The sequence below is a fragment of the Crocodylus porosus genome, unplaced genomic scaffold (assembly GCF_001723895.1).
Source record: "Crocodylus porosus isolate Cpor-Errol unplaced genomic scaffold, CroPor_comp1, whole genome shotgun sequence".
Lineage (NCBI taxonomy): Eukaryota > Metazoa > Chordata > Crocodylia > Crocodylidae > Crocodylus > Crocodylus porosus.
The window spans coordinates 16,504,214-16,522,769 of record NW_017728947.1 but is presented as its reverse complement, the minus strand read 5'-3'; the positions used below and the strand labels follow the sequence as shown (position 1 = coordinate 16,522,769).

The window sequence follows — 18,556 nt, the reverse complement described above, 5'->3', positions numbered from 1 at the left end:
CTACAAAATACTGCAATATGTAGCTCTCCCCACTGGGGCTTCTGTTTTCTACTTTGAGCCCTGCTTGTATTAGTGCTATGGGCATTACACTCCTTATGGTTTACACAAAGCAGTGTTGGTGGGTTAGTATATAGAGTTCATTTTTGCCCTCAGAAAAACAATAATTTAAGAGACAAGTATCTGACAATAGTATGGTTTGTAATCTTACGTGAAAACAAGAGGCAAGGATTCCAGAAAACTGCTTGAATGACTCCATCAATCTGTTTTTATCTTGTTTTATAAGGTTAATTTTTCATGCACTTAGAAAAAGATACTTATGAGTTGAATTCAAGCATAAAAAAGCCAAAAGAAAAATTGTGGTGTTAACAGATCCTTGCTTCCCTAGCACCTCACAACGTCCACTTGTGGAGCCATGGATGGAGCTAAGGGGGGTAGGCATGGCTGCAGTCTGTGGGCGCATCTACATGAGAAGCTTTACTGGTCCTGACTAGCCCCACAGTAAAGCATCATCGCCTATATGTGTGGTATTATTAGGCCAAAGTAAACGAATTAACTCCTCCACAGAATATTACTACCCGACGTAAATACTGTCATGCTGCAGAGTTATTTATCCCTCTGCAATGTACATATATACAGTGACAGGGCTGGCTGGGGAGCAAGGGTGCTACAGTGTGGGGCTGTCTGCCAGCTATCTCCCGCTGTAGCAACCTCATGCCCAGCCAGCCCCTCTGAAGCATATTGAGCAGGGCCAGAGCAGGTTTAGGCTCACAGCCTGATCCCTGAAACCCTGGCTCAACAGGCTGTGGTCCTGGGCATGCATTTAAACGTTGCACCTGGGAACAATAAACTCTGGTGTGTACTATGCCAGAGTTTATTGTGCCGTGCTAGTTTCACATGTAGACACCCCTTGTATAGTATGTAATGGATCTGATCTTCTAGCATCTATTACCTATGCTTCTCTTTGGGAATCCCCAAGCTCTTGGTGAAGATGATTTGCATGCACTCCCATTTGTGTGTGGGAATCTAAAGGTAGATGAACCATGGGCTCTGAATCATAATAGTGGTCTTCAGTATGTTTGATTACAAGGTATTGCTGGTACTGGAACTGTGGATCTATTTGAATGTTATTATCTCTAATTGCTTTGTGCCGGCAGTGTGTTCAGGACTGGGTAAGTCCTAAATGTAGATGCAATACCAAAAGTGAGTACTTTGCAGCTTAACTAAACAAACAAGAGAATACAAAATAAACTGGGAGATGCAGGTGGTGGTGTTGATTTAGAGTGAGAATGTCAAACATAAGGTCCATGGGACTGTGTCATCCATCCTGGCAGTGGTTGAGGATGCTACCAAAGTTGTGAGGTGTGGCCTATCATGGAATTTAAGGTCTCTAGAGTCCGATGGATGTGGTCACAAGGGCCAGGCTCCCAGATATACTCAGCCTCCCAAACACAACTCTGTGTTGTCTCTGAAATGCAGCTCCACACTGCTGCATGTTCCCATACTAATGCTACTGCCCAAATGAAGCCCTGTGCTACTATCCAAATGTGGGTCCACATTGCCCAATGCCTGCCCTTCCCCCCCGAACCCATACTGCCTCTCAGACACAACTCTGCACTGTGGCATGCCTGTGGATGTGTGCTGCTACCCAAATGCAACTACGTATGCACCCACCCTTGGACTAACTGCAGTTGCTGCTGGCTGCATGGATCCAGCCAGGAAGAAAATCTTGCCATCCAGATTCAGCCTGGGATGTGTTTGACAACCCTGATTTAGACTGTGATTTTTTTTGATTGTTTAACTCTTTGTTTTGTTCATTGAACTGCATTTACTGCTCAGGGATTAGTCTTTGCAGGCTTAAAGGAGAAGTGAGTTTAAAGTAGATTTACTTATTTCTTGCAGAAAGGGTAGTAGTAGAGACCTTATTTAAGCCTGGAATCCTACAGAGTCCAGCCCGATCAATCGTTCTATTCAGTATGAAACCTCTGGAGGAGACTATGAGGTTTATTTTGGGCTACAGTGTTATAAGAAGGCTGACGACAGTTGTTTGTGAGTCTCCTGTTTGTCTGCACCAGGCGGAAACTTTCCCTGGCTTTCCAAATGTCTGGCTGAGTCACTGACCTGTGAACATCAGTGAGATTAAATTTAATCCCAAATTGATGCTGAAAAGTGAGGGAAAGCCATATTTATGAACAGGCAAAGCCTTTGACTGCTCCTTCAGCTGTTGGCTTTTGCCTCTGCTGTGCAATACATTTTAAATCCCAGGGACTTGTTACACTCATCCGTGTGCCTGGATTCTCAGGTGGTAGCTGTGGACAAAAATGCTTCTGTTAGTCTGCAGCTGTGCCTGTTTTCTTTTGGAGGCTGATACTTCCATGGCTATTCATGCCTTTGTTCCCTATTGCCTCTCCTATGGGGCTATCCTTACAGGCTAGTCAGAAGCTTTAGCCAGCATGAGCAGTGTGGACTGTCAAAGCATATTACTTCTGCGTTTCACATTTCTCACTAGAAACCAGTTCACTTCTCACTGAATTCCAAGATGCTACCTGCTTTCAAAACCTCCTAAATAGTCTAGATGCTGGCTATTTTAAAAATCTCTCTTAAAGCAGTTATGCTGGGCAGAGATGGGGTAGAATCAGGACTACGTTATTTTCAGTGTCTGAGTTTCACTTCTGTGACTATGTTCAAGCATAGAGTGCTATCTGTGTAGGACCATCTTTCTGGGATATCCTAGAAAGGTTATAGGTTGGCTTTGCAATCTCAAGCATCTCTATTCTTTCCAAGCTTGTTTGGTTTGTTTCATTGGCAGATCACAAAGCACGTGCTTCTTGTTTTTTGAGAAGCTACAGGTGGATTTACACACAAGTTCATGTGAAAGCCTTGTAAATGTACTACTAGTAGTGATAAATGACACTGTAATAAAGACAATGCGTCCCTATGCCACATACAGTATCTAGTTACATTTCTGATAATTTGCACATTTTGAAGAAGCAAATCTTTTTTTGTATAGACCAACTGTGATATTCCTAGCACATCCCATGCTAAGATTATATTTTTCCTTTGGGTCATGGTATAATTTCAGCTAACCTTACTTGTGAAGAAAAGGCTTTCTGCTTCACAAGCATCAGACACTGCTACTACACCCAACATCTCCTTAAAAGCTTTCCAGAAAGACCATTGTGCCACCTCTCAATAGCTACAAAGAGACCCTTTCAAAGGAGAAAACCCTTTAAGTGCTTACTGGGGCTGTGCCAGATGTTTGAGTCTCCTCAGGGAGTCATTTCAAGAATAAGTATTTGTTTCAAAGGTACTCCTTACAAAGGAGAATTTGGAAGACTTCTTTCTGAAGAAACATTTGGGTTATATTTGAAAGTTCACTCCTATGTTTTGGGGAGTTTAAAAAAATATTTTTGTGGAATGAGTTATTGGTATAAGTATCTGTGAGGAAACTGCTCTAAAGCAAAGAGCGGCGGAGGGACAGAGACGGGGCAATTTACTGAGCCTTCCTGCTGAATGCATGGACATAGTCTCTACTTCTACAGTGGTGCACAAATTAAAAACTTCAAAGTATTCACTTCGAGGCAAAGCTGAAGCAACCCAGTGAGACAACTTTGCAACTGGAATTTTTCAGAATGACATAGTAGGTGTTGTTGATCCATTATCACAGTAGATAACCGTGTTTTCCACTACAAGTGGTCCCTCTTGAAAAGTGTGTGTGTACACCTAGCAATTGGACAGGAACTCCACATTATACACAGTGTTCTGCTGAGAGGGATCTCATGGAAAACTAGCAATTTTCAGCTCTTAGCACCTTATGTAGCAAGTCCACATCACTGGTAATAGATAGTGTTCTGTTTCCTTAAGCCAAAGTTCTTAAGCACCTTCTTTTCTGCTTGTTGTAGATAGCTCTTGTACAAGCATTCCTGATCTTCCTGTCCTGTCAGTGCGTGCCAATCGGATCTTCTTCTTAGCCTTGTTCTAACTGCCTTGCTGAGGTTCCTGTGAGCATGAACTTCCTGAAAGCTGTTTTACCAGGTCCCTTGAGAATTGCACTAGTTAGACCAGTGTTAATTTGGAAAATTCCTTTATCTTGCACTGTTATAAATGTCTACTTATAATATGATAATGTCATTTCAGCAAGACTATTCCTAGAATAAAGTACCACTTAAATTGAGTAAGTGTGGCAGATTTTGGCTCTGAGGTTACACAGGAAATGTGTAGTGGAGCCAGGAATAAAATCCCATTTCTGAACTAGAAGACTTAACTCCTTCTCGTCGAGTTGCAAGATAGAGCAAGCATAAAGCCGTGGCACCTGACAAGTGCCTCTTGGGGAGGCGGGACGCCTTCTGGAATGGCCCCAGCAGCCATTATCAGAGCTAGAACTTCCGTCTAAAGTTCCTCAGATGGTTGCAGGTTTTCTGCCATTTCTTTGTGAATGAACCAGATACCAATCCCCCTTTAATAGCAAAGTCTGTTTAAGAGGCAGTAGTGGTTTGTTTATCTTGTTGCATACCTAATAACACACATTGTATGTTGTCAGCTGCAAAACGTAGGCCTTCATCCCTGGAGCTGAGGGAGTATTTTGTTAACAGTAATATCTATATGAAACTCATTTCTTCTTATGCAGAGCAGCCACTGGAAAGTGACAGACACACACTTGCGGCGCTAGCGTAGCACCACCTATTCAGTGTAAACCCTTATATTCAGGGTTTACACAGAAAAATGGTTACAAACAATTATCTGATGTATAAAGCTATTTATGCTACATCATGAATGATGTACCCAGCTCCCTTCCTCTGAGCTTAGGTACAGATACAGGGAAAGTAACAACTTAATGAATAGTCATAATATAGTGCCTTTTTGTGGAAATCCCTGAGATAAGCCACTTCAGTGAGAAATGAGATAGAGTGGTTGGTCACCTGCTCTAAATTAAAGATGACTAGCTGAGAAGGAAAATTTGTGCTATGTCCTCAGAGTGTATTCACAGTTGCAGTGTTACCTCTGGATACTCCATGAGTTATTGTGTGTTTGTACACTGCTCCTAAAACAGGGCTGTAAAAATCCTGAGGAGACCATAACTGAATGTGTCTACATGAGATGCTAAGTGTTCAGCAGACTAATCTACTGCACATTAGTGTGTCATGGTAAAAGCCGTGGTAATGCACTAACACACAGTACAATTACTCTATTGAACATTGGAGTCACTGAAAAGGCACATGCCAGCACTACTGTGCAGTACTGCTGGTTACTGCACATTGAGTTAGTACCTATTATTACACGTACTAAACTTAATGTGCAGTAACTATGGCACATGAATGCACATATAAATGTGGCCACTGAACATCTGAATCCCCTATTTTCAAAATAATCTTTTTTTTCTTCTTCCTTATTGCAGATTTATTTACTGAATGGCTTAGTTTCATCTTGCAGGGAGCAGGCCTCAAACTGCAGCAGAGAAAATTAAGACCTTTCTTACTATGAGAATGGATAACAATAGCAGAACCAGGAACACGGGAAGGGAGGTGAACCCTCCCACCACCACCACACATACATGCAGGTTGTGCTGCACAGGTACAGTGAGCTCTGAAAGTAGGGCTCCTGCCAGAGCTCTGTACAAGTAGTGAACTCTGAGTTTACCAGCTGATTGGGGTGGGGTCTGGATATAGCCCCTACTTTTATGTAGTTCCAGACCTGGGGGGTGAACACTGAACACTGCTGCTGTTCACTCTTCCCACCCCTCCCCATCTTGCTGAATTCAGCAGCACAGGCCAAAGAAGGGGTAAGTGGCAGCAGTAGCATTCAGCCTCTGGGCTTTAGTCACACAAAAGTAGGGAGTTCAGTCAGATCCCCTGCTGAGAGCTCTTGCGTAGCACAGCTAGTCTGATTGTGCCACTGGATTTGCCCCTAGAGGATTAAGCTTTGAAACAGGCTATATAGAGGGGTTATAGGATCTCCATCCCTGGAAAGTTTCAAGAACAGGTTAACCAGACTTGACTAGAATGATTTAGTCGGGGATGATCCTTGAACAGGGTGCAGGACTGGATCTCCACGAGGTCCCTTCCAGTTCTATAATCTCGATATGTGGGAATTATAAATACATACCTCTATGTGCCAATGACATCTGGACTGATATTTGTTACCTGCTAATCACATTTCCACAGATTTGTGAAGATGTTTCCTTATAAATAATTAGATTTGTTTTAGAATCTATTCTGTAGAACCAACCCAATCTGTCAGTTTCTGTATTGACAGCTCCTACTTAGCATTAAGATTTTAAGAGCATTCATGTTTCTTGTGGCACTGTAATTAATTAGTCTTCAGAAATGGAACAAAGACTGACAGCGTCTCTGAGAAGAAGGGATGGCCAACAGGTTTGATTAATTGGAGTTTGATCAAATACTGGGTAATTGTTGTTTACAAACCATATTAAAGTATTTGTTACATCAGGGTATGTTTGGAAAACAGACACAGCTCCATTATAAAGTCAGGAGAGTTTTTCCCAATTACTGTATCTGTACTAAAATTACAGATGAACCCAAGCTTCAAATTTCAGCTCAAGTTCAGCTGCCTTAGAAATTCATTCTTCTATTGAAATGTAGTTTTGCTTCTCCCTGTTATGAAGATGCAGTTCAGATCTGAATTGCCCTGTATTGTAGGGTGTCTGGATGTAGCATTTGCATCAGGTTTTTTAATTACATTTAATTTGGTTCAATCTTAATTAAAATGAACCAGAAGTGGGCATTGGAACACAGTAGGTGATATTTAATTTTTTTTATCTTACTGGAGCAATGTCCATCCAGTATCTTCTTTGTTTCTTTTATGATATTAATTTTAAGTAGTATGCATACTATTGTATGTGTACTGCTGAGCCAGATTCAGTTTGGCTCAGACAGTTTTTAATTGGATGTCAGTGTGGTGCTGAGAAATGGCTCAGATTGGAGGCAAATGTGATGTTACTTCATGTTTGATCTCTACTAAAAATGTATTTGAGCTATACAGAACTGTATTTTTCAGAAACTAATATTTCTTGGTAGCTCTTTAAACTGGATTGCCTGCTTTATATTGTGTTTAGAAAAACGCAACAGGACACAGAAGTTATTTCCAGTTTATTGTATATTCTTATGACAGAACAATTGCCCAGTTCCTATTAAATATTCATGTAGCTCTTCATAGTTTTGCACTGACATTGGTTATGTTTATTCACTCTTGCAGGATTCCAAATGCTTGAGACAAAGATGTGCAAAAGTCTTTCCTTTTGCTTTCTTGCTTGACTGTACAGTATGTTCATGGGGGGCTCATCAACCAGTGAGCAGAGACAAGGTTCTATCTCTTCTTTCAGCATATGCTGAACGTAATTAGGCACCATCCCAGAAAAGGCTTTGTAAACATTCTGAATCCATGCCACATTCTTCCAGTCTCAGAATCTGCCAAATGCCTAAATGCTGTATTCATGCCAGATGTCTAAATATATCAAATGAATGGTTGAACAAAATGCCTCCCTGGTAGAGCATATGCATGTAGGACGGACAGACCTGGAAAGGCTCACACTCAGTTCCAGAACATGATGTTCTGCCAACCTGTATTCCCCGCTCACAAGAAGAGAAACCAGAGTACAAGCTCTTCTTGGTGAGCTGCCTGGGGATAAAACTATTCTTGCCTACCTCCTGCCATATAGGGATTGGGCACCAAAAAGCTGAGATCTCCCGTAACAGTATTATAGCCTGACGACATTTGTTTCATCACCACATCCCAAAGGAAGTTGCAATTATAGGTATGTTTGCAAACAGTGTGGTTCCCTGAAGAGATACCCAAGCTGGATTTGAATAAGCTAGTTCAGGTAGTACAAGCAATGTAGCATCATTACTACAGTAGTCTGGCAAGGCTATTACATCCTGCTTCTCATTTTGATAGAATCATAGAAAATTAGGGTTGGAAAAGGTCTCAGGAGGTCATCTAGGCCAACCTGCTGCTTAGCAAGACCATCCCCAACTAGATCATCTCCAGCAAGGCTTTGTCTACCTGGGTCTTAAATTTCCAATGATGGAGATTTCACAACTTATCTGGGTAACCTGTTCCAGTGTTTTACTAACCTCCTAGTGGGAAGGTTTTTCCTAATAGCTAACCTAAACTTCCTTTGCTGCAACTTGAAACCATTTCTCCTTGTTCATCATCGGCCACCACTAAGAACAGTCTATTTCCATCTTCTTTGAAACCACTCTTCAGATAGCTGAAGACTGCTATATCATCCCACATGACCTTTACATTAGTAAGCTGAAGATATGTGGCCTAGATAGAATTATCATTCTGCGGAAAGAGTAACTATAAATGGATTGCTGTCAGAATGGCAGGAAATTTCAAGTATGATTCCACAGCAGTCTATACTGGGTTTGGTGCTGTTTAACATTTGTATTGATGGCTGGTGACCAGGAATAGAGAGCTTTTTGATCCAGTGGGCAGATGACACAAAACTGAGAAGAGCTGCAAATGCTTCAGACGACTGGAATTCCAAAGGATCTTGATGTGTTGAAAAATGCGCTAGAGATGACAAAATAAAATTCAATAAAAATAAATGGGAGATGCTCTTTGCAGTGCAGTGCTGCTGTTAAAATAGAAAATGTATTTTTGGACTGCATTGACAAAAGTATTCTATGCAAGAGACACAAGGTGGTAGTAACACTGGTTACATCTTAGCTGGAATACTGTGTACAGTTTTGGGTCAGTTTGAGAAGGATGTAAAGATTGACAATTGAGATAATCCAGGGAGGGTTTCAGGAGGCAGGTGACAAAGATAATAAAAGGGCTGGAATGGAAACTGTGAGGAAAAGTTGAGCGCACGAGGTGATCCTTGATGTCCCTTCCAGCTCTGTGATTCCAATATGTGCACATTCTAAAGGCTGAAAAGCAAGGGATTCTGAAGCCAAGGCATTCTCAAATAGCAATACCAATCTGTAAAAATTGCCCCATCACTGTCGTGATACTCAGCAATAGCAGAACACTGACCAGAGACATCCACCTAATGTGATAAACACGTTGGCCTTTATTTGGAGAGGATGCAGGTCCATCAAGTTGTTATGGAGCTTGAGTATGGTACTCTCAATGGGAAATCTTTGTCTTTGGCATTTATTTACAAAATAAATACACTTGATCCCCTTTTGGGTTAGCAAAGTGTTAGGTTAATTTATCCAGGCCTCCTGAAATCTGAATATTCTGGAATTTTCAGACATATTCAGTGGCTTGTGTTTGTCACCCCTAAAGTTATCTAGTTCTGGTGTCTAAGAGAGAGCAATAGAAAGATGGACTGAATATTACCTCTTCACAGAAAGTTTGGAATTAAATGTATGCTGTGTCCAAAGAATCAGGATACTATTGTCATTTATGCCTCTTAAATTATTTTATTAATAACATCGTAGTTAAGAAAAGTTATCTGTGGGAAAAACATGTATTTGATAATGTAGTTCTGGTAATTTTCAGAGGGATATTGGCTTAGTCTTGAAATATAATTTGGATTATCCAATATCTCCTAGGTTATTATTATCCTTAATATCAGTATTTTGTTTAAAACCAAAAGAATTCCCAGGTATTGTTGGAAGAAATAACATGTAATGATACCGTGTACTGGGTCCAGCCAGCTGACTTTAAATGGTGTGTTAATTGTTTTTCTAGGTCTGGCAATGTGGAGGCAGTGTTGAAGTTCTCCCTTGCTCTAGGATTGCCCATATCGAAAGAGCGCATAAGCCGTACACTGAAGACCTCACTGCCCACGTCCGAAGAAATGCATTGAGAGTAGCTGAAGTCTGGATGGATGAATTTAAAAGCCATGTTTACATGGCATGGAATATACCCCAAGAGGTGGGTTGCAAAGATCATTTTTACAATAGTATGTAAAAATATCCAGGTCTTAGTCTGAAATAGGAGCTTTAGTTAAGTGCTAAATTTAGCCACCCTTCTTTGTACAAAATTGCATCTTCATCCAGAAGACTAGTCCCATTGCCTTTAGGTTATTCATAAATGAATTTCATATTCTGCTGTTTTCCATCTGTTCCTCAATCACCCTCCAGGACTCCTTGACACTGGTAAATACAGGAATGCTAGCAGTGAAGCTTTAAAATCATATGTATAGCTCACTGATTAATATACTTTTTAGCTAAGTTAGAGTTAAGTGTTAATGTAGCATCTAAGAGAAGGAAAATTCCACCAGCTTTGCTGGAAATGTATTTTTCTGTTTCAAAAACCTGGTGTTATTCAGTGGACGTCCTCAGCAGAGCTGGAAATCCTCATACAGGAGAAGTGAGTTTATGGTCCGAGATTTCTATGTGGAGAACAGATTCTTATTTACAAAAGCATAGGTGACACTTGGGAAAGAAAAAAAGCACTCCGAGCTAAAATTAGTTGAGTGTTCTTGTACTTGTGCTCCATAGTCTTTAATCTGTGTGGTTTTGTCAAAAACATGCTGCTGTATTTCCATTTATTAAACAGGTAATAGAAAAGTTTTAAATCATTTAGGAATTGTGGATAATATGTTGTTAGGCAAAGTCAGTTCATATCCCTGAAAATAGTTGAAAGTGTATATATACCCCCTTGCAGATATGTGAAAATCCTTCAAGGGCCAGATATCTATTTGGGATACATAAGTATTCCTGCCACAGACAAACTAAAATGTGTTCTATTGGTGTCAAGGTGGTTGTATCAGTCTTGAATTGTATCACTCTCAATTTCCATAAAAGTAACTGTGAGCAAAGGTTGGTTTCTGATTCTAGGCTTTGTTGAGTTCTGCAAATGAATTTGCTTTGCTTGCATGCAGCTTTCTCCAGCTGTGTGCTGCCAAAGAAAATATCACAAAATGAACAAATGAACTTGGCAATTTATTTTATTTAATTTTATTTCTAATAAAAGCTCTCCCCAATCTCAGTGAACAATTTTGCAGCTGCACTGAAATAGACATAATTTGTTGGTTGGAATTTTTGTTCCTAAAGGAAAATGCTGCACATTGCCTACGGTAGTGTCACAAAACTACAAAAATAATTTTAGCAAGGAAACGGACACCTTCAGCAACAAATGGAAGACCCCATGGATGCACCCCTGCTCAAAACACTGGTACCTGATTAACAGCATCATAGTGCATTCCCAGAAGTGTCATGTCCTTATCACCAGACCTATGACCAGCACAGTTGACTGCAGAATAGATCATTGGATACTAATGTATCACCCAAAATGACCTAAACAAAATAAGCAACCAAGGAAGAGATTTAATAGTGAGTACTTGAAAGACCCTACTAGAAATGATCATTGCCAACAGTGTTTCAGTGAGAAACTCTTGACATATTGATCACTGGGAAAGCATCAAGAACTGCATCCATGAGGTGTGCAAAGAATCACTATATTTCTCCACAAAGAAACATTAGGAGTGGTTCAGAGAGAATGATAGAAAAATTCAAGTTTGCACTGGCCAAAAAAGAGAGCCGTCAAAGAATGCAGTTGGAAGAATGACATAACACTAAACTGAGACACAAAGAAAAAATTGAGAGAAAAAGAACAAGTGGTGGGAGAGCATAAGAAAAGATATTCAAAAGTTTGCCAACAGCCATGACATGCATAGTTCTTTCAGCACAATCAAAGCTATCTATGGGCCAAATTCACAAGAAGCCACCCCTTTGAGATTGAAGAATGGAACAATGCCTTTTAAAGACAGCTTCACCGTCAACACATGGTGGAAGAAGCACTTTCAAGAGCTCCAGAACCAAGATTCTAACATCAAAGACGATACCACTGAAACCATTTCACAACACCATTCTTGCAGTTCCAGCAGCTTATCAAGAGGCTTTGAAATTAATTAAGCAGATGAAGAGATCCAGAGCATGTAGTCCTGATAAAATACCAGTCAAAGTTTATAAGCAAGTTTGAAAAAAGCTCTCTCACTGACTACACATCATGAACAGATTCCCAATGACTTTTAGAAATGCCAGGTTCATTACTAAATTAAAAAAGGAGATAGATCAGATTGCAGCACTTATTGTGATATTGTACTCCTGTGTATAGCTGGGAAGATCCTGGTCTGCATTCTTCTCAATATATTCATTTTCCTTGTTGAGGAGATTTTACCTAAGTCCTGATATGGTTTCAGTTCAGACAGAGGTACAGTAGATCTGGTCACTGTTGTTAGACATCTGCAGAAGTGCCATGAACAATATAGGTCAAGATGAACAACATGGCCTTTATTGACCTGACTAAGGCCTTTGAGTCAATCAACAGGGAGGTCAAATGGATGATCCTAACGAGATTTGGTCTGCCAAAATTTGTTATCATTATCAGACTTCTTCATGATGACATGCCAGGAGTCATCCTAAACAATGGGTTGGAAAAGGACCCCCTCACTATTAGAGCTGGAGTCAAGCAAAGATGTGTGATTCCATCAATACTCTACCATTTATATTACAGCTATTCAAGCTATCGTTGTTAATAGAGTTCCATCTGTAGTCAGCATCCAGTATCAGGCAACATGTAGGGAGTGCATGTGGGTGCACGTGCACCCCTTGAGCATGGTGGTAAACCCCCTACAAAAAGGCGCTGCTGACTTTGTCAGTGGCACCTTGTGGATGGTCCTTGCTCAACACCCCACTACCGCCACTGCCGGCAACATCTGCAGGCAGCCCACAACTCCTGCTGGCTGCTGCCACCACTGCCAGCAGCGGCTGTGGGTGGTTGCCGCCTTTTGGCTGGTGCTCACCCCACCCCCTGCCGATAGCATCAGCAGCATCTGCGGGAGCTCCCCCATTTGCCGCTGCTGTGCCCCCCCCCCAGCTGCCAAGGACATGCATCGTTCATGTCTAGTATCATATGGACAAGAGTTTCTTTAATATCAACCAGCTATGTTCCAAATCCAAGAAAACAAACACCTCTTTTACTGATCTTCAATTTTGTGATGATTGTCATGTGTGCCTACACAACTGAAGAGTTCCAGGTCACATGTATGAAATCCTTGGACTCTCTATTAACTTCACGGACACCAAGATCCTTTAACAGCCCTCCCCAAACCAATCAGCTCCTCCACATATTGTAATTAGAGGGCTGTACTTGGAGAATGTTGAGTCTTTCACCTACCTGGTAGCCACCTTTCCCAAAAAAATAAACATAAATGATGGTATTCAACAGTAGATAAAATCTGCCAGTGCATTTTTTTAACATCTTTGAAATTGCGTCTTTGATCATGATGTCAGGACCCAAACCAAACTTCTCATCTAGAAGACTTTTGTCATCCCTATCTTGTTGTATGGGTATGAAACCTGGATGACAGATCAGAAACACTTAAAAGCTTTGGAACGTGAACATGAGCTATGTCCTTGGAATGTCCCCTATATAAAATGGAAGGAGAGAAGAATGAATGCCAGCATTCTGGTTCAAGCAAACATCACCAGCATTGAAACCATGTCCCTAGTGACACCATGATGTACAGCAAGGCATCAATCATTTTGAGCAAACTCACCTCACTATGGAGGCAGATGGATAAGAGAGACAAAGGGAAAGAACTGTGTCACAACATCACCAGGATCAACTCTTTCCTCCCGGAACTATTTGGAACACTGGGAACACTGCAGTCGAACATGCAAATCTCAGATTGACCTTCTCAGTCATCTACAAACTCACCAGTAACTTCCTTATTTACTGGAAGACTGTTGTCCCCCTATCAAGGGATTGCTGATGATAATTATGGTGACTTATGACCAGAAGATGTTGGTGGTCACTATAAGATAATTTAAAAAATAATATTAGCTACAACTAATATAAAAGGATAGAGTTTTACATCAAAGCAAAATTTCCTTTGATAATGGGGAGATAGGGACTCAAGAGCCGGCATGGAAGCAGCATTATCCAGTACATCCCTTAAGTAATTTTCTGTCCCTGTATGGAATTGTGTTCAAGCAGGAAATAAAACAGCGATGATAAATTTTCCCTGTAGAGTAGCAAGATGGTGAGATGGTGGCTTCATTTAAAAATCACCAATTTTAATCATGATTTAATCAGAAAAAAGGAAACCTTGATTAAAAACATAGTTATTTAATCTTGTACTTTTTAGGTAATTTCCTAAGGAAAGGTTGCTTCTCATTAGTTGGTAACTGAAGAGATGAACCATCCTGCATTTACCCAAATGTTCTTGAGTTTTGGAACTGTATCCCTGTGTTCCTGAAGAGTCACTGAAAATAAACCCTTCATATCAAACTGGAAACATTGGGGCAGTTCTGTTGTATGTGTTGAGAGGGTGCAACATCAAGCACTACCTGCTGCATGTGATTGTCGCTGTACTGTTCAAGAGATAGTTGTGGGCAAAGTTAATTGGCTCAGGCCCAGTGCTGCATTAATGTGACTATACTAATTTAGTTAGTTAGGAGAGAATGGAGCTATTTAGCATTAAGGCAATTACACTAATCAGAACTGGAAATACTGTAAATTACTTTTGGTTCTGGGGCTTATAGGACATTGGGGACTGTCCTGGGTTTTCCTACCTGAAAGTTGGTCAGTAGTTAGTAGCTATTAAAATATGTTGATTTGCAACTACATATAGTGCCTTTATGCAAAACTCAATAATTCTTTCTGCAAAAAAGGGGGAAATGCCATAGCTTTACATATTTAATTAAGCAGGTGTTCAGTTTACTGTTTACTGTACGTGTTCATATTCTTTTTACCTTTTTTACATTAGAAATTGGTGAATAAGGCATATCTTATTTACTGGATGATGTATTTCTACTCATGATTTATGTATCTGAGTGAGAAATGTAATTCAGTTAAAACGCACAAAACCAGTTTTCTAAACTTTCTAAACACAAGTTTTCCTGCTTTTCCATTTCTTGCTCAGTTTCTTAATTTTGAACAAAGTGGTATTTGAACCAAACTCGCTGAATAAAATGAAATGAAGAAAATGCTCGCTGCATCTGAAAAAGAGGCTGCTGCTGTAACCTGATGGTTTAGAATTTCTCAAAAGCGTGGACAAAAGAACAAATTACAGGAAGTTAGAAAACACTTATTGTGCCTCGGCTGGTCTGTGGGAACTGTATATGTTCATTCTCTCCAGTAAGTAAAGGCTAAACCATGGCAGTTCAGCCCTCAGTGAAAGGAAGCTAAAGGGTAAGGGCTTGCCGACAGATGCAGCACATGAGCAGTAACATCTTGTCTCCCAGCATTATTACTGGCAAGAAGACTTTATATGTACATGCTCCATGGCCAAATCAGTCAGTAAAGAAAACCAACGTTATTAGAGTGAGAGTTTTCTATTCTATATCAAATATCAAATGGGAAGGAGAAATGCAGTCTGATGTTTGTACATACGAAGTGCAAGTAAAGAGAATGAATGTCTACCTTAATGAAGCAACTTGAATTGACTGCTACGGTTGGGTAGTAAAGCCGATGGCCAACTTTCTGTGTCTGACTGAGTAGCGTTAGTTCAAGTGCACCTTTCCTCAGCCTAAATCTTGTATTGGGGTGAAATATAAAATAGTGGCAATCTTCAAGCCAAAGAAAGTCTCAGAAAGTGGTAAAATGGGATGAAGTAGACACACAAAGTAGATTGTGGCAAAAAGATGAACGGCCTGCTCAGATTTTTTTTTAAATGGACTGCAACTATAATTATATTACTTGGAGTCTGATGCAATATTGGTGCAAAAGAAGAGGCCTGGAACCCATATAGTGGAGTTGAAACTTGTCCACTTGTACCAGTGACGGGTTGAACTGCTCCAACATGGGCAAGTGTTTAGTAGTACCTCTTTTTCCATGGAATAGTTCTCAGAGCTGCAAAATGCTCCTCAGTCAAATGTGTCCAGTGATTTCAGAGTATCAGAGGCTCAATAAGAGAAGTGAGTTTGCCTCATTTGGCACCATGGCATAGCTGTTATCTTGGGATCTCTGTTTGTGGCTATACCTGAAGCATTGAATGCTTTACTCAGGAACTTGATACCATGGTGATGACTTCAGCTTAAATACCTACATAAATAAACATGATAAAGCACTTTAAAACTGAAGCAGAGCTTTTAATGGATTAAGAGCAGGGATCCCTTAGAAAAAGGAATTCTTGGACCCCATCTACATGTTATGCTTAGGACATGATTGGCCAGTTAATCATGCCTTAACCGGTTACCTGACCACATGTTCATTCAGTTGATGGCATGATAAAAATAGAAATAAACTGCAAACTTATTTCACAAAAAGTGGGTAATCACTTTTTAGCTACTTCCTATCACATTATTAACTGAATGTGTGGCCAGAGACTTCTGTGGCTGGGAGCCCCATCAGCTGATCAGAGCTCCTACCTGGGGGGGGAGCCCATATGCACTCCTGAGCATGGGAGCTCCCGGTTGCAGGGGTGCATGAGCTTCCTCTGCACCAGCAATAATATGTGATCTATACAACTGTACTTCCTGCCATACATGTGTGGCATGGCAGGAGGTGCAAATGTGTGGATTGTGCATTAGATCCCATCATGATTTTATCTGCATGTGGAGAGGGCCCTAAGAACCAGTAAATGGAGAAAAAAGATGGGACGAGAAGGAGGGGCTTCAGAGATAAGGTAATTCATAGGATGATAGGATCACAGAATGATTTTGTGATCTAGGTTGCTTGTTAACAGTCAGCAGTGGACAATCTTCAGTTCCACCCATGTGCTACACAGTAGTTGGTACTAAATTTCTACACTTACCAAAAGTTATTTGAAGTGCTGCCACAGGTTTCTTCTGTAAACTATTTTGTATAATATAGGAGGAGTGAATATATTTAGCAAGCATTGTTTAATTATAATCTTTAAATGGAAACACCTATATGTAAAACCAATTGGCATTCCTTCAGCTTTTAGCAAACAGACCTCAACATGCAGAGGACACAATAGCAGTTGGCACTAGCTGGCATCTTGGCAGGGAGTCTCATCAGAGATGAAGAATGAGAACAGAAACAGAATGTCTCCCATAGATGTAAACAGTTGCCTCCATGTTAAATTCAAAGCATATTCTTGGGGTCAAAAGAGAAAATATACCCCACCATTGCCTATGTGGCAGGACTTTAATTTACCTTCTGCATACACACAGGCTACATACAATGGCTACACACAAGCTGGTCTTTCCTATACCCAAGCCAGGTGTTACATGTGAATGCATTTGCTTTCTAGTTGCTTATCCAGTTGCATGTTTGTTGGTACCTGGTCCCATTGAGTACTTGCATACAATGCAGTCTGAAAAGCAGAAGGAGCTAGTATGCTAGTTCTCATGAAAAAGGAATGGGAATGTTGTGGAGCCCAGAAGAGGAGCAGCTGAGCCTTACTCTATAATATAATGAGGTTAATGGCTAGATCATCAGAGGCCACAGGGATAGCAGGTATACATAAAGATAGAGGTCAGGAAGGGAAATATGTTCAATGCAGTGTTGTGATCTGACGGTGAGAAAATAGGCTGGTGAGATCTCCCATAGTTTTGGAGGCCCACGAAGCACCCAAATGGAAGCTCTAAATGCTATCCCATGTAGTAAACCACTGTGTACAGGAGATTTTTGTTGATCAGCTTCAGGTTGACTTCTAATTATTGAATGCTTGAGGTGGGGCTCCAAGGGGCTCTGGCCACTTTCTTGTAATATATAAGACAGATTTCCATAAGGAAAAATTACTTCTGGTAGAGACAGCTTGAGTTGGAACAGTTTATGGCAGGCCTCCTACAGGTTCAAAATATTTTGTTAATATACCTTTCTAACAGAAAGCCAAATTTACTTTAGTGCGAGTCAGGAAATGCCTTCATTATAAAGCACGCTTGCTCCAGAATACTGTTAATTATACAAACAATGCATGATACAAAGTGCAGCTTATGATTCAGCTCATAAAACTAGGCTTCTATAAAGCTATCCAGTGTGGGGAGGAAAAAAATCATCATTTCCAATGTTATTTTAAAATTCTGTTCTCAGTGGATGACAAAGACTTTGAGCATTTATGATTCAGCCGAGGCTTTCTGATTAACCAAATAGATTGTAAGATTTCCCTGTGAAGATTATTTATACTATGTTTGGTTCTATTATATTGAGGTATGTGCAAGAACATGATTTACAGTAAAATGTCTCATTTTTCTTTCTGTCAGATAGCAGCTATAGATTTGCATTTAGATCCCTCTCTAAAAATTTCTGCTGCATGATTTTAATGGAATAAATTATTGATCTCTGGTTCAGAGTCTTTATGAAACTCATGTTTCACGAACTCCACAACACTGTCATACCAACTGAGGCTAGCCAAAAAAGCAGAAGATAATAAAAAAGGGGAGGGGACGGTTTTGCAATATTGACTAAACTTGTTGTGATCGTATCAAATCGGTTGACTGATATTTCAGAAAGGTGATCAGGACACCTAACCTTCCCAATGGAACAACACAGCTGGACAACAAAAATGGTTAGAAAAATGGAATACGTTAATGAAAAGGTCACAATTGAACACCAACAATAAGATTGTTTCCATGGCAACATACTACCTGATGCTAATTATTTTTGGATTTAGAAACTGCCTGGAAATTAGAGAGGACTAGGGAATCACGGTTATATTCATTAAGAG

General features: G+C 40.3%; 1 protein-coding gene across 3 annotated transcripts in view; it reads left to right on the top strand.

Moving 5' to 3' along the window:
• Nucleotides 1-18,556, top strand: part of GALNT18 (polypeptide N-acetylgalactosaminyltransferase 18) — a 540,998-nt gene that overhangs the window by 427,347 nt on the left and 95,095 nt on the right. For all 3 annotated transcript variants that reach the window (XM_019551623.1, XM_019551624.1, XM_019551625.1), the window contains one exon: nucleotides 9,661-9,846. In XM_019551623.1, coding sequence (XP_019407168.1) covers nucleotides 9,661-9,846 — 186 coding nt within the window. The remainder of the gene's footprint in view (nucleotides 1-9,660; nucleotides 9,847-18,556) is intronic.